Here is a 17,419-nt window from a genome sequence, read left to right as displayed (position 1 = left end):
GGCTAAGTACTTCCTTTTTCTAACCATAGTCTCATGTAGGGTGAGCTGGACTGGAGAGCTGGAGATCGTGGAACTAGCGGGGGTGCCGGTGGACATGGCAGACTGAGAGACGGTGGGAGATGGTATTGTTGCCGCCGGTGCCCTAGATGCAGTGTTTCCTACTACGAAACTGGTGATTCCCTGACCCTGACTGCTTTGGCCTGGCAAAGAAACCTGCACAGATACTGCAGGTGGTGCGGAAAATGGTGGCCCTACACTGCCGGAAGGGATGTTGCGTTGATGACTAGCTTCATTGGCCGAGGGTGCTACAACCTTAAGGGACATTTGGTAGTTAGTCCAAGCTTGCAAATGCATGGTGGTTAAATGTCTATGCATGCAACTTGTATTGAGACTTTTCAGATTCTGCCCTCTGCTTAAGGTAGTTGAACATTTTTGACAGATGACTTTGCGCTGATCAATTGGATGTTGTTTAAAAAAATGCCAGACTGCACTCTTTCTAGCATCGGATACCATTTCAGGCATTGCAGACTGAGCTTTAACCGGATGGCCACGCTGTCCTCAAACAGGTTTTGGCTTTGCCACGCGTTTTGGGCAAGATACGGGCCCGGCAGATGGAACCTGTTGCGATGTTGATGAATGCTGCGGCCCCTCCTCCTTCACTTCAGAACTGCTGCCGCCTGCACCCTGTTCCCCCAATGGCTGCCAATCGGGGTCAAGAACTGGGTCATCTATTACCTCTTCTTGTAGCTCGTGTGCAACTTCGTCTGTGTCACCGTGTCGGTCGGTGGTATAGCGTTCGTGATGGGGCAACATAGTCTCATCAGGGTCTGATTCTTGATCATTACCCTGCGAGGGCAATGTTGTGGTCTGAGTCAAAGGACCAGCATAGTAGTCTGGCTGTGGCTGTGCATCAGTGCACTCCATGTCAGATTCAACTTGTAATGGGCATGGACTGTTAACTGCTTCACTTTCTAAGCCAGGGACGGTATGTGTAAAGAGCTCCATGGAGTAACCCGTTGTGTCGCCTGCTGCATTCTTCTCTGTTGTTGTTTTTGCTGAAGAGGACAAGGAAGCGACTTGTCCCTGACCGTGAACATCCACTAATGACGCGCTGCTTTTACATTTACCAGTTTCACGAGAGGAGGCAAAAGAGCTAGAGGCTGAGTCAGCAAGATAAGCCAAAACTTGCTCTTGCTGCTCCGGCTTTAAAAGCGGTTTTCCTACTCCCAGAAAAGGGAGCGTTCGAGGCCTTGTGTAGCCAGACGACGAACCTGGCTTCACAGCTCCAGACTTAGGTGCAATATTTTTTTTCCCACGACCACCTGATGCTCCACCACTACCACTACCCTCATTACCAGCTGACAATGAACGCCCCCGGCCACGACCTCTTCCACCAGACTTCCTCATTGGTTTAAAAACGTAACAAAACTAACGGTATTTGTTGCTGTCACACAACTTACACGGTGAGCTATAACTTCAGTATGATTTAGCTACCCCTTTACAGGTGGGTGAGACCACAACGAAAATCAGGCACAATGTTACACACTCTGTTTTTGGTGGCACCAAATGAGAGAGATGCCACACACGCAGGACTGTCACTGAAGCACAAATGTAAATATTAATCTCCCACTGTTTTTTTTTTTTTTTTTTTTTTTTTTCAGGGAGACTTTAGAAACAAAATAAAATAAAATGATTTTTTCAGGAAGAATTTAGAAACCAAATAACATAAAATGATTTTTCCAATGACAATTTAGAAACCAAAAAAAAAAAAAAAAAAAAAGAAAAAAAAAAAGGCTTTCTATGCCCCACTGAGTGAGAGATGCCACACACAGGAGTCAGGAGTGGCACACAAGCCCAGAGGCCAATATTTTTCTCCCAATGATTGATGTAGTGATTTTTTCAGGTAGATTTTGGAACCCAAATCAAGCAAAAAAAATAATAGGCTTTCTATGGCCCACAATTGGAGAGAGAGAGAGAGATGGCACACCCAGGAGTCAAGACTGGCACACAAGCAGAAAGGGCAATATTAATCTCCCACTGATTTTTTTTTTTTTCAGGGAGACTTTAGAAAAAAAAATAATAGAATAAAATGATTTTTTCAGGAAGAATTTAGAAACCAAATAAAATAAAATGATTTTTTCAGGGAGAATTTAGAAAACAAATAAAACAAAAAATAGGCTTTCTATGGCCCACTGAGTGAGAGATGACGCACACAGGAGTCAGGAGTGGCACACAAGCCCAGAGGCCAATATTGTTCTCCCAATGATTGATGTAGTGATTTTTTCAGGTAGATTTTGGAACCCAAATCAAGCTAAAAAAATAATAGGCTTTTTATGGCCCACAATTGGAGAGAGAGAGAGAGATGGCACACCCAGGAGTCAAGACTGGCACACAAGCAGAAAGGGCAATATTAATCTCCCACTGATTTGATTTTTTTTTTTTTCAGGGAGACTTTAGAAAAAAAAAATAATAAAAAAAAATGATTTTTTCAGGAAGAATTTAGAAACCAAATAAAATAAAATGATTTTTTTCAGGGAGAATTTAGAAAACAAATAAAACAAAAAATAGGCTTTCTATGGCCCACTGAGTGAGAGATGACGCACACAGGAGTCAGGAGTGGCACACAAGCCCAGAGGCCAATATTGTTCTCCCAATGATTGATGTAGTGATTTTTTCAGGTAGATTTTGGAACCCAAATCAAGCTAAAAAAATAATAGGCTTTTTATGGCCCACAATTGGAGAGAGAGAGAGAGATGGCACACCCAGGAGTCAAGACTGGCACACAAGCAGAAAGGGCAATATTATTCTCCCACTGATTTGATTTTTGCTTTTTTTCAGGGAGACTTTAGAAAAAAAAAAATAGAATAAAATGATTTTTTCAGGAAGAATTTAGAAACCAAATAAAATAAAATGATTTTTTTCAGGGAGAATTTAGAAAACAAATAAAACAAAAAATAGGCTTTCTATGGCCCACTGAGTGAGAGATGACGCACACAGGAGTCAGGAGTGGCACACAAGCCCAGAGGCCAATATTGTTCTCCCAATGATTGATGTAGTGATTTTTTCAGGTAGATTTTGGAACCCAAATCAAGCTAAAAAAAATAATAGGCTTTCTATGGCCCACAATTGGAGAGAGAGAGAGAGATGGCACACCCAGGAGTCAAGACTGGCACACAAGCAGAAAGGGCAATATTAATCTCCCACTGATTTGTTTTTTGTTTTTTTTTCAGGGAGACTTTAGAAAAAAAAAATAATAAAAAAAAAATGATTTTTTCAGGAAGAATTTAGAAACCAAATAAAATAAAATGATTTTTTCAGGGAGAATTTAGAAAACAAATAAAACAAAAAATAGGCTTTCTATGGCCCACTGAGTGAGAGATGATGCACACAGGAGTCAGGAGTGGCACACAAGCCCAGAGGCCAATATTTATCTCCCACTGATTGATTTTGTGATTTTTTCAGGTAGATTTTGGAACCCAAATCAAGCAAAAAAATTAATAGGCTTTCTATGGCCCACAATTGGAGAGAGAGAGAGAGATGGCACACCCAGGAGTCAAGACTGGCACACAAGCAGAAAGGGCAATATTAATCTCCCACTGATTTTTTTTTTTTTTCAGGGAGACTTTAGAAAAAAAAATAATAGAATAAAGATTTTTTCAGGAAGAATTTAGAAACCAAATAAAATAAAATGATTTCTTCAGGGAGAATTTAGAAAACAAATAAAACAAAACATAGGCTTTCTATGGCCCACTGAGTGAGAGATGACGCACACAGGAGTCAGGAGTGGCACACAAGCCCAGAGGTCAATATTGTTCTCCCAATGATTGATGTAGTGATTTTTTCAGGTAGATTTTGGAACCCAAATCAAGCTAAAAAAATAATAGGCTTTCTATGGCCCACAATTGGAGAGAGAGAGAGAGATGGCACACCCAGGAGTCAAGACTGGCACACAAGCAGAAAGGGCAATATTAATCTCCCACTGATTTGATTTTTTTTTTTTTCAGGGAGACTTTGGAAAAAAAAAATAATAAAAAAAAATGATTTTTTCAGGAAGAATTTAGAAACCAAATAAAATAAAATGATTTTTTCAGGGAGAATTTAGAAAACAAATAAAACAAAAAATAGGCTTTCTATGGCCCACTGACTGAGAGATGGCACACACAGGAGTCAGGAGTGGCACACAAGCCCAGAGGCCAATATTAATCTCCCACTTTTTTTTTTTTTTTTTCAGGGAAAATTTATAAACCCAATAAAAAAAATAATAAATAGGCTTTCTATAGCCCACTATCTGAGAGAGAGAGATGGCACGCTTAGGACTGGCACACAAGCCCAAAGGCCAATATTAATCTCCCTTTTTTTTTAAGGGAGAATTTATAAAACCAAAAAAAAATAAATAAATAGGCTTTCGATGGCCCACTATTTGTGAGAGAGATGGCACGCTCAGGACTGGCACACAAGCCCAGAGGCCAATATTAATCTCCCACTTTTTTTTTTTTTTTTTTCAGGGAAAATTTATAAACTTAATAAAAAAAATTATAAATAGGCTTTCTATGGCCCACTATCTGAGAGAGAGAGATGGCACGCTTAGGACTGGCACACAAGCCCAAAGGCCAATATTAATCTCTTTTTTTTTTCAGGGAGAATTTATAAAACAAAAAAAAAAAAATAAATAGGCTTTCTATGGCCCACTATTTGTGAGAGAGATGGCACGCTCAGGACTGGCACACAAGCCCAGAGGCCAATATTAATCTCCCACTTTTTTTTTTTTTTTTCAGGGAAAATTTATAAACCCAATAAAAAAAATAATAAATAGGCTTTCTATGGCCCACTATCTGAGAGAGAGAGATGGCACGCTTAGGACTGGCACACAAGCCCAAAGGCCAATATTAATCTCCCTTTTTTTTTTTCAGGGAGAATTTATAAAACCAAAAAAAAATAAATAAATAGGCTTTCTAGGGCCCACTATTTGTGAGAGAGATGGCACGCTCAGGACTGGCACACAAGCCCAGAGGCTAATATTAATCTCCCACTTTTTTTTTTTTTTTTCAGGGAAAATTTATAAACTTAATAAAAAAAATAATAAATAGGCTTTCTATGGCCCACTGAGTGAGAGATGGCACGACAGGGATGGCACTCTAGCAGAAATGCCAATCTTAATCTCCCACAAAAAAAAAAAGGAACTGTCCTTCAATTACTATCTCCCTGCAGTAATCTCAGCCAGGTATGGCAGGCAGCAATAAGGAGTGGACTGATGCACAAATTAAATAAAAAGTGTGGACAAACAAACAAGATAGCTGTGCAGAAAGGAAGGAACAAGAGGATTTGTGTTTTGAAAAAAGCAGTTGGTTTGCACAGCGGCGTACACACAGCAATGCAGCTATTAGGGAGCCTTCTAGGGCAGCCCAATGAGCTACAGCGCTGAGGAAAAAAAAAAATGTAGCTTCCACTGTCCCTGCACACCGAAGGTGGTGTTGGACAGTGCAAATCGCTACAGCACAAGCGGTTTGGTGGTTAATGGACCCTGCCTAACGCTATCCCTGCTTCTGACGAAGCGGCAGCAACCTCTCCCTAAGCTCAGATCAGCAGCAGTAACATGGCGGTCGGCGGGAACGCCCCTTTATAGCCCCTGTGACGCCGCAGACAGCAAGCCAATCACTGCAATGCCCTTCTCTAAGATGGTGGGGACCAGGACCTATGTCATCACGCTGCCCACACTCTGCGTTTACCTTCATTGGCTGAGAAATGGCGCTTTTCGCGTCATTGAAACGCGACTTTGGCGCGAAAGTCGCGTACCGCATGGCCGACCCCGCACAGGGGTCGGATCGGGATTCATGAAACCCGACTTTGCCAAAAGTCGGCGACTTTTGAAAATGAACGACCCGTGTCGCTCAACCCTAGTGGCTGCTGCTTGGAAGCCACCATTATATTATATACAAAAGATATATATTAAAAATAAAACAAAAACTCTGCCACAAAAACTTGGAAAAAGACACTAAGGATGAAGTTTAAGGAAAAAAATCTCTGCCGTTTTCCTGAAATGTCTTTCGCTCAAAAACTATTTGGATCACTTGGTATTTAAAGCGTGCACATACACTTTCTGTTTTTTTTTCAGCCATTTTCCTTTAAATATTTTTAGGCTTGTTTTCATGTGGCGATTATTGGTATGATTAGAACAAAATGTGTTATTATGGAAATAGAAATGATTTTATAAAAAGTTGTATTTGTGTAATATATGCAAATTATAAATGAATGTTCTGTAACTAGTTCTGATGGAATTTGTCATAGCCAAATTTTGTGGCATGTCCAAGCTAAATATACAAACACGTAAGAATTTTAAGCTATGGTTGTTGAAACACATTTAGAAGTTGTCCTTCAATAGTCACTTATATAATGCTCCAATTACAATCATTATAGGGGTTGTCGACTACTTGGACAACCCCTTCACAGTGTGAGTGTTTGTCCCATTAAAATAAAAACACCTATACTCCCCTACCATACCGGCGGCGGGAGGTCAGCATAAGTATTTCATTTAATGGGGGCAAACACTCAGATTAAGAAGGGGTTGTCCAAGTAGTGGACAATCCCTTTAATGCATGGTCTGTATTTATACAAATAAGGTTAAATTCGGTTTGATTCTCTGAATATTTAAATGTTCGCTGAAGAATTCGACAAACGTACCAGAACCCCATTGGATCCAATGGGAGGCAAAACAAACGTAAACACAAGATCAGAAGAGATGACAAAAGCTTTCCAAACAGCTATAATTAGGGGCAGACACCATGAAAACTGGCATCAATTGATCCACAGAAGAAATGTGCAGATGGCACAGAAACAGTCAGCCATGGGCCATGCATGAGGTATCAGGGTCTGGTTCAGTATTTACAGCTTGGAATTGAAGTTTTCAGGAAGACATGGTGGTTAAGGGAGTGGTGTAAGGCTTTTTAGCTGGGAGCAATCCCATATGTCCAGAAAACAATAGGTGTTAGGCACTTCAACAATGATAAACAAACCAGATTTTTTCTGTGGATTTCCCATCCTTTTTGGAGGCTTTTGCCCTGTCCTTTTAATCTTGCTATTATATGTTGTTTATTCAATAAAAATAATTGTTTTCTTTGTCGGAATCGCTTCTTATTGTATGGGGTACTCCCCACCCGATTTATTTAGTTTTTCTTAGCTGGGAGACCTGATACCTCATACAACACCTCCAAATTTATTTATTTTTTTATTCCAACCAGATGATTGTAAACTATTTATAGTAAGATCTAAATCGAGTAAACATGAAAAAACTTAAAATCTGTAATTTTATTAGATACATTTTAAAAAATGATTTGAGTGCAAAAACAAACAACACACAAATACAAGACTAACCCTATTTAATTACTGAGTCTGCCCCTCTCCTTAGACCTGCCTGTCAGAGGAGGTTGGCACCCTAAGGCTGCCATCACACTAGCAGTATTTGGTCAGTATTTTACATCAGTATTTGTAGCCAAAACCAGGAGTGGGTGATGAATGCAGAAGTGGTGCTTATGTTTCAGTTATACTTTTCCTCTATTTGTTCCACTCCTGGTTTTGGCTTACAAATACTGATTTAAAATACTGACCAAATACTGCTAGTGTGACAGCAGCCTAATTGTAGATGAGAAATGGCATGACCACTAGTCGGTGGCTGCCCCGGAGCAACCCTAAAAGATCCTATGGTAATCTACAGATAAGTAGGGAACAGCAACCATGCAGTATAAGAAATGTACCATGCACATAAAATTTAAACAGTAGAGAATAAAGGAAGAAAAGGAGGGACATAGATAATGACTGGGTCGTGGCTGAATTATCCTTTTTGATAATGTAAAAAGATCTTTATGATGCTCTGATATCTAGTGTACTCATCACACACTGTTAGAAAGATAGAAAACCTAAAAATGGATGTCTAATACTTTATAAACTTTGAAACATAACAAAAAGAATATATAAAGTACACAAAATGACTATATTTTGACCTAGTAGCCAAGAACATCAGCATATGCCATCAAAGCATGTAAATCACAATACCATGTGTATGCAATTATACAAACGAGTGGCACATTGACCCAGTTCAGAAAAAAAAGTGCTTGTGCTCTGTGCAAAAGTGTTGCAATTATAATATTTTTACACATGGGGGTAAATATTCATTTTAAACACCTCCTGTGTAAAGTTGTGCTAAAATGTTGACATACCCCAGCAGACTTTTTGCTTTCTTAGCCTTTTTTCAGAGAATATAAATTATAACACCAACACTTTTTCTCCACTCATGGTTAGTGGTTGGGTGAAGTCATTTATTTTCAAACTACTGTGTTTTCTCTTTTAAAATCATAATGACAACCCAAAACATCCAATTGACCCTGATCAAAAGTTCACATACCCCATTTCTTAATACCTTGTATTACCCCCCTATGGATGAGATTCTTTATTTTCTCAGATGGTAAAGCTGCCCACTCTTCTTGGCAAAAAGCATCCAGTTCCAGTAAATTCTTGGGCTGTCTAGCATGAACTGCGTGCATGAGATCTCCCCAGAGTTGCTCAATGATATTGAGGTCAGGAGACTGAGATGGCAACTCCAGAACCTTCACTTTGTTTTGCTGTAGCCAATCACAGGTCGACTTGGCCTTGTGTTTTGGTTCTTTGTCATGTTGGAACGTCCAAGTACGTCCCATGTTCAGCTTCCTGGCTGATGAGTGCAAATTTGCTTCCAGCATTTGCTGATAATGTGCTGCATTCATCTTTCTTTCAACTTTGACCAAGTTTCCATTGCCTTTGTAGCTCACACATCCCAAAAACATCAGCGATCCACCTCCGTACTTTACAGTAGGAATGGTGTTCCTTTCATCATAGGCCTTGTTGTCGTCTCTCCAAATGTATCATTTATCGTTGTGGCCAAAAAGTAAAATTTTGGTCTCATCACTCCAAATTACATTGTTCCAGAAGTTTTGAGGCTTGTCTCTGTGCTGGTTTGCATATTGTAGGCGAAATACTTTGTGGCATTGGCACAGTAATGACTTTCTTCTGGTGACTCAACCATGCAGCCCATTTTTCTTCAAGTGACTCCTTATTGTGCATCTGAAACAGCCACACGACTAGTTTTCACAGAGTCCTGTATTTAAGCTGATAGGTTTTTCTTTGTGTTTTTTTTTTTGCATCCTGAATAATTTACCTGGCATGTGGATGACATTTTTGTTGGTCTACCTAACCATGATATTGTTTTTACAGAGCCCTTGGTTTTCCATTTATTAATCACAGATTGAACTCTGCTGATTGGCATTATCAATTCCTTGGATATCTTTTTTATCCCTTTCATGTTTATACAGTTCAATTACCTTTTCCCATAGATCAGTTGACAATTCTTTTGTTTTCCCCATGTCTCGCAATCCAGAAATGTCAGTGGCTCGATGAAAGATGCAAGAGTGTCTGTATCCCAGAAACTCACTCAGCTTTTATGCACACACACTGATTACAAGCAAACAGGTCACAGGTGAGGATGTTACCTTTAGTAGCCATTCAAACCCATTTGTATCATCTCCTGTGCATGCAATCAGGCCAAAATCACAAGGGTATGTGAACTTTTGAACAGGGTCATTTGGATGTTTTGGGTTGTCATTATGATTTAAAAAGAGAAAACACAGTAGCTTGACAATAATTGGCTTCACCCAACCACTGACCATGAGTGGAGGAAAAGTTTTGGTTCTATCATTCATTCTCTGAAAAAAGGCCAAGAAAGCAAAAATTCTGCCAGGGTATGTAAATTTTCGGGCACAACTGTAAATATCTGGAGAATGCAGCTGATCCCGACCTTAGAGAAACGCACATCAGGGACACATGTCCCTGTACTGTGCCCGGAATGATTAGATAGGATTACCTAACTTAGTTATACCGGAGTGCTAATATGCATGAAGCGATAATGACAGCCGCTGAGATCATCTGCTGAGAGCAACACGTGGTTTGAATGTGCCGTCGTGCTCATTGCTATAGACAGACTTTGCTGGTTGTGCTCATCTGGTATACATTCATGTGGTCACTGCACTAGCCATGTGCAAAGCATACTGAGCCCATACAATCTGGCCATAGTGCTGTCTCTGCGGCCGAGTCAGATGCATAGCGTTATTCAGCTCATCTGACAACAGAGCTTTTTCTGCTATATTGCCAGAGGCAAATTATTAATTTAACTAATTTAGCCTATATGATCTGAAACAGTGTGGTCTCTAGCTTAGTGCCAGATGTACAGCTCTGCCCAGACCGGTTTATTGCAGCTTGAAAGCAGATAATATAATATGATTCTATAAATATGTGGGGTATGATTCTTTAAATTATGAGGAGCTATGAGGAGCTCAAATGGCAGAATCGAAACCTGACGTCAATAACTCCACCTTCCTCCTATCAGGGAACCTATTTAAATAGGGAAGCACTCTGGTCAACTTCACTAGTGTTGCTCCCTTGGGAATTACTGGGAGGAGCCTTTCCCTGGTGTTCTGCCCTCTCAATATAGGGCAATATGTTTTGTATTATGTGCTGGTTAGTTATTTATAGCACCCTCTAATGGTGGCTGAATGTATAGCCTTTGTCTTTTACAGCAGATAGAGTGTTGCATTGTGGGATTGAAGCAAGGTATGCTGGGAAGAAGAAGACTCCATTTTCTTCTGTGTACTTCATGGACACACGTGTTTATTTGTCCTGTAAGTGTTCCAAGTGTTCCAACTTGCGTTTGCTATCCTGGTAAAGCATATGTGGTAAGATTAGTATATCTGTTCTTGCAATGCAGTATTGTACAGAGATGTGATTAACTGTATAGCAGCCAGTACATAGGAGATATAATTAGATCTGTGTAATTCCATGTTAAAGTTTGCATCACACTGTATACTTTCCGGTTAATTGTAATTATGTGATTATTTGCCCAATACTTACCTATGTTGGTTGTATTCTTATAATTTTACCGCATGTTCTATACCTGTTCACCAATAAACAAGTTAGACTACAGAGAACAGTCTGCTTATTTGGAAGACAGAAAGTGGTTTCGGCCCAATGTAAAGACCCACTACAATAAGAGAAGAGATGCTTCAACTTACAGCTGGATCCAAATTTACATTGCACCTCATTAAATTGCCAACACAAACTTCTGCCCTCCTAACTGTCCAGATTGGCCACTCATTTCCTTACTCCCTGATTGGCTCGCCGAACTGATCTCACTTTGAAAAGGATGCCCGTACCTAGATGGGACCATCACTCTTAACCAAAGACCAATATCTTTTTTTATCCCACAAAATTCCTGGCTTGATAGTCTTTTGTTGAACAAACTGTTCATCATACCTCAGACATGTTTGACCCCCATAAACCCTATACACTTCACCTATGAAATAAATATAGCAAAAAAGAGGGGAACAATACTGAGGCACAACTCACCTATGACACTCTCAAAATTTGCAAATGCTTGCATCCAACTAGTGAAAGTTTGTTGAATCAATTGCTGTCTACGCTGCTCCTCATCCTCTGTTTTGCTATCATCCTTTTTCTCTTTGTCCTAATTAAACTTCTCAAGAGGCAGAAATGAAAAAAATTCGACATATTCGTAGTTCCAAATCTTTTCCCTCACCTCTTTTTTAAGGTGGGCTCCTAACGGGCCTTCAAAGCAAATGTAAACTTCTCCCCATGCCTTATCACCCAAATTAATTTTATCCCCTTTATCGCTTTTTGTGTGAACTGATACTGACACAGGGGCTAACACCTTTGTTGCCTGATCTGGCCATGCCCAACCCTGTCATGACAAAGCTAGCCCACCATCCAATACTGCCAGAGCCTGGTTCTGGAGCAGATCATCATTGGTAGCAGAGGCAGGCTGCCCGACAGGCACATCCTGGCAATTCAGCAGCAGCAGGCCCTGCCCCTGTCATGAACGGAGGCCTGTTAACCACCACATAGCTAGGCTGTGGGCCTGAAATCCTCCCTGCCTGGGACCTGGCAGAGCATCTGGAGCTTGGTGTTCCGGCTGGAGGGTCCCTTGAGGGGCTCCTGCCCTGATGCCAAGCTCATGGAGCCTGGTCAGGGGGTCGAGACCTATGAGAGCGCTGCCTAACTCTTTCCACCACCATTGATCCTCGCCACTTGCTCATCAAGCCAACCCAGAGACTGACCATTGGCCGCAGTCCTCAGTGATTCTAAGAGCTGGTGCACACACTATATTCTAAGGTGAGGTGACAGTGGTGACGTGCTCTATGACCCATGGAGTGGGAAAGTGATAACCTCATCCCCCAACCTCTTTTATACATTCCCCTTCACTAAAACCCTCACTGAATCCTCCCACATTAACGCTTGCCCCACCTCCTCTAAGCACCCCTGACGAATGATTTATCCGAAACGTGCATCGGGGTGCGCTGTACTTGGATCAGCAGACCTTTAAAGGTACACATTTTTCATTGCACTTTTTGTTCTTTGGAGTGTAGATATATATATTCACTGCTCAAAAAATAAAGGGAACACTAAAATCCCGCATCCTAGATATCACTGAATGAAATAATCCAGTTGTAAATCTTTATTCATTACATAGTGGAATGTGTTGAGAACAATAAAACCTAAAAATTATCAAAGTAAATCACAACTAATATCCCACGGAGGTCTGGAGTTGGAATGATGCTCAAAATCAAAGTGGAAAATGAAGTTACAGGCTGATTGAACTTCAGTGGAAATGCCTCAAGACAATGAAATGATGCTCAGTAGTGTGTGTTGCCTCGACATGCCTGTATGACCTCCCTACAATGCCTGGGTATGCTCCTGATGAGGTGGTGGATGGTCTCCTGAGAGATCTCCGCCCAGACCTGGACTAAAGCATCCGCCAACTCCTGGACAGTCTGTGGTGCAACGTGACGTTGGTGGATGGGTCGAGACATGATGCCCAGATGTGTTCAATCAGATTCAGGTCTGGGGAACGGGCGGGCCAGTCCATAGCTGCAATGCCTTCATCTTGCAGGAACTGCTGACACACTCCAACCGCATTAGGTCTGGCATTGTCCTGCATTAGGAAGAACCCAGGACCAACCGCACCAGCATATGATCTCACAAGAGGTCTGATGATCTCATCTAATGGCATATACATACAGTGTATATATATATATATATATATATATATGTACTTTTTTGGCCCCCTCTTTGTTCTTACAGTTTATAATATATATATATATATATATATATATATATATATATATATATATATATATATATATATATATACATATATATATATATATATATATATATATATATATAAATATATATTATTATATATATATATTATTATCAGTCCTGCTGTAATTTTATACTTTCCAAGTACGGGCACATTGTATTAGTTCGCCAATCAATATTTTAATAAAGGCATTTTTATTGAATTATTTTATTGTATTTGTATTATTATGTTTGAGATCCTAAGTTGGGTTATGCTGCTTGGCTCATTAAGCTGCCCTCTGCCCACTGTCCAAGCGCAGGGTTCCGGCCTCTCCTTTCAGGACAGAAAAGAAGTGACCTGATCATTCTTTGGCAGACTTTCCTCCTAGAAGTTGCTCATCATTTTATACAGTGAAAGAAAAACACCAGCTGCAAAGATGCAGCAATTGATCTAAAAATTTGAAAAAGATGCTTCAGGAAAATCACCACCTGCTTTAGATTGGTGGGAGCGGGTCTGTGAGGTCACAACCGTCAACAAGGTTGGTTAGCAAGCGCCCATCAGAATGCTCAGTGCTGATTCATACAGTGAAAGGGGCATAAAGATTCTTTTCAGAGGGACAGTATGCCAGGCTGTGGGGGAGCATGGAACATACAGTATAGTTAGGATTCCAATTAGGAGGCACATAACATGCTGGCTGCAGATTAATAAAATTAAACCTGATAACAGTTTTACTTTAACTACTACTTCTACGTAAACTTGCAGGCAAATAATTAAATATTACTATGAAACCTGGTGATTCAGTAAAGACGGATGAATTCCTACCTTTTCATCATGATTGACAGATGGATCTTTGGTGTACCCATAAGGAAGGAGAATGAGCTGTCCATATGAGTGCATTGTCAGGAACAACAAAATATCAGATTTAAAATTGTTCACTAACGTTGACAAGGCATGGACCTCTGGTTCTGATGCCGGTCCAGTTCCACAGAATGTTTCACTATTGCAGTTTTGTGAGGCACCAAGTGCTGAATGGAAACATATAAAAAAGAGAAACAGATGAAGGGTATGTGCACATGTATTTGCTGTAGGTATTTCTACATGAAAAATGTGTTTGTTGGCAGAAAATAGATTGAAAAAAAAAAGTGCGTTTTTCCCACATTTTTTTTGCTTTTTCCATGCATTTTTCCCATTCATTTGAATTGGTAAAAAATTCTGAAAAAAATGCTGAAAGAATTGACATGCTGCAGATTTGAAACTGCTTTAAATATTCAAGGAAAAAATAAGTAAAATGTATTATATGAGATTTCAGAGATCGCATTCACATTGCTAGGACAGTAACATGCTGCATCATTCGCAACAAAAATGCGCAAAAAAAATTAGGGAAAAATGTTGCATAAACGTAACATGTAAACAAAGTGCAAACTTAGTTGGACCCTAGTTACTTCTAAAATTGAAGGAGTGGCCAGTAAATATAGGATCTCATATACAGGGGTTTAATGAAAGAGAAAACAGCAATATTTTATGACCTTTGCTTAAGGCTAGGTTCACATTGCATTAACAGCAGCCCGTTCAACACATGCGTTAACGGGCTGCTGTTAACGCAAGTGCCGAATTTCGCTAGCGCTAGCGCAGATAGAGCTAGCAGATAATCTATCTGCGCTAGCAGTCACTGATCCGGAAATGCTGCAGCCCGCATCCCAGGGTCCGTCACTTAATGATGGCACATTGCTAGCACACGCCCATTGTGGGTGTGCGCTAGCGATGCGTCCGACATAGGGATTAATGGCGGAGTTAACGGATTGCGTTACACCGCGTTATGCCGTGGTGTAATGCAGTCCGACTAACGGACAGCCAAAACGATATGTGAACCCAGCCTAAATCTCAACATCTGGTCTCGCATACCCACCCACCTCCTCATTCACATCTGCTTGTCCTTAGCTGGGGATATATTCAGACCCAGGAGTCTGATCCAGACTTTAGTCTGATCCATGTTTCTTTCAAATTACAGATTTCTGATTACACTACTTTGAATTAGATTGAATTGGACTGGAGTTGACTGGAAGGTAAAAGAATCAAAACCACTACAATGTTTCAGTTTCTTTTTACCTTCACCCCGTACTACTCTTTTTTTCAAATCTCCTGTAATTCCTCCACCAAGCAAGGAAGTAGACATTTCTCCCTCCATCGTTCCCAGCCATCTCACCTTCTCCTCTGAACTGTTCCTTCACATTCAAGCCTTTTTCTCCAGACACACATGGCCACATGTCCTCTCCTGCTCCCACCTTCTAACACTCTGTCTACTGCTCCTCATTGCTGGCGACACATCCCCAAATCCGGGCCCTCCTCAACACATCCCCAAACTCATTTCTAACCACCTGCAACAATCCTCTACATGTTTTGGCAATGATGATAACCTCATACCCATTCATCCAGGCCCAACTCCCTCAGTCCCCTTACCTGGAGCTCTATGGAATGCACACTCTGTCTGCAACAAACTGTTGTTTATCTAAGACCTCTTTATCACCAACAAACTCTCCTTCCTTGGCATCACTGAAAACTGGCTCACCCCCTCTGACTCTACCTCTCCAGCTGCACTTTCCTATGGTGGATTCCATCTCACCCACACCCCCGCCCCAGCAACAAATGTAATGGAGGAGTTGGCTTGCTCCTGTCCGACACCTGCTCCTTTACCTCAATTCCACTAACTGTTTGCTACTCTCCCCTCATTTGAGGTGAACTCCATCTGCATCTACTCCCCCTCCAACCTCCAGCGGGCGTCATCTTCCGTCCTCCAGAACTAGCCATCTTCATCTTTCTCGACCACTTCACCACCTGGCTGCTTCATTTCCTCTCTGCTGACATCCCAACTATTATCATGGGTGACTTCAACATTCCCATTGACACTTCCACCTCAGCTGCCTCTAAACTTTTATCGCTCACTGCCTCCTTTGGCCTCACTCAATGGTCCTCTGTGGGCACTCACAAAGATGGTAACTTGCTGGACCTTATCTTCACCCGCCTCTGTTCCCTTGCTAATCTCACTAACTCACCCCTTAACCTGTCTGACCACAACCTACTGACATTCTCTTCCCTCTCTTCTCCTAGTGCGCAACCTCCACTCCACAAACTCACTCACCCTCGCAGAAATCTCAAATACCTCAATTTATAATCATTCTGAGTCCTTTCTCCCTCTTACATACATAGATTCCCTTCATGACACAGCTGCTGCTGCCACTTTTTATAATACCATAATAACAGCAACACTTGATCCGGCCACCCCCTCACGCATAGCAAAATTTGCACAATCAACAGGCAGCCCTGGCTGACCAGCCTGACCAAACAACTGAGACGGGCTTCCAGGGTCACTGAGCGGAAAAAGAAGAGATCCCACTCTGCCAAGCACTTAATCGCATACTAGCAGTCCCTCCCCAGCTTCAAGTGCACACTCACTGTCACAACACAAACTTACTTCTCATCTCTCATATCCTCCCTGTCTCACAACCCTAAAAAGATTTCAACACTTTAAGTTCTCTACTCCATCCTGCAGCACCTCCTCCCTCTCCTCTCATTTCTGCTAAAGACTTTGCCTCCTTCTTTAAGCAGAATATCGATGTGATCAGAGAAAGCTTTGGCCCGCAGCCCCCAATGCCCTTCTTCGCTTCTCAGCCCTGTCCCTCCAAAACCAGCTTCTCCATTATGACAGAAGATAAGCTCTCCATCCTCCTGTCAAGATCACATCTCATCACTTGCATGCTTGACCTACTCCCATCCCACCTCATGCCTAACCTCGCCACAGTCTTCATCCCAACCCTAACACACCTCTTCAACCTCTCACAAATGGGGTCTTCCCCTCATCCTTCAAGCATGCCTCGATCACACCCATCCTCAAAAAGCCCCCTTGACCCATCCTCTGTATCTAGCTATCGCCCTATATTTCTCATCACTTATGCCTCAAAACTAGGGTTGAGCGACTTTTGTTTTTTTAGGGTCGGGTCGGGTTTCACGAAACCCGACTTTCTCAAAAGTTGGGTCGAGTGAAATCGGCCGATCCTATTAAAAAGTCGGGGTCAGGGTCGGCCGAAACACGAAACCCAATGCAGTGCAATGGGATACTAATGGTTCCCAGGGTCTGAAGGAGAAGAAACTCTCCTTCAGGCCCTGGGATCCATATTTATGTGTAAAATAAAGAATAAAAATAAAAAATAGGGATATACTCACCCTCGGCCGCGCCCTGGTACTAAC

The 17,419-nt window shown here is 41.3% G+C and overlaps 1 protein-coding gene across 1 annotated transcript in view; it reads right to left on the bottom strand.

Annotated features, from left to right (window-relative positions):
• The window catches only part of LOC138644860 (carboxypeptidase O-like), a 219,142-nt gene that overhangs the window by 20,658 nt on the left and 181,065 nt on the right, over positions 1 to 17,419 (bottom strand). Inside the window, exon 9 of the mRNA XM_069733748.1 lies at positions 14,000 to 14,202. Within this exon, the coding sequence (XP_069589849.1) occupies positions 14,000 to 14,202 (203 nt within the window). The remainder of the gene's footprint in view (positions 1 to 13,999; positions 14,203 to 17,419) is intronic.

This window comes from Ranitomeya imitator, chromosome 7, assembly GCF_032444005.1.
Source record: "Ranitomeya imitator isolate aRanImi1 chromosome 7, aRanImi1.pri, whole genome shotgun sequence".
Taxonomy (NCBI): Eukaryota; Metazoa; Chordata; class Amphibia; order Anura; family Dendrobatidae; genus Ranitomeya; species Ranitomeya imitator.
This window is presented reverse-complemented; position numbering and strand designations above follow the sequence as displayed.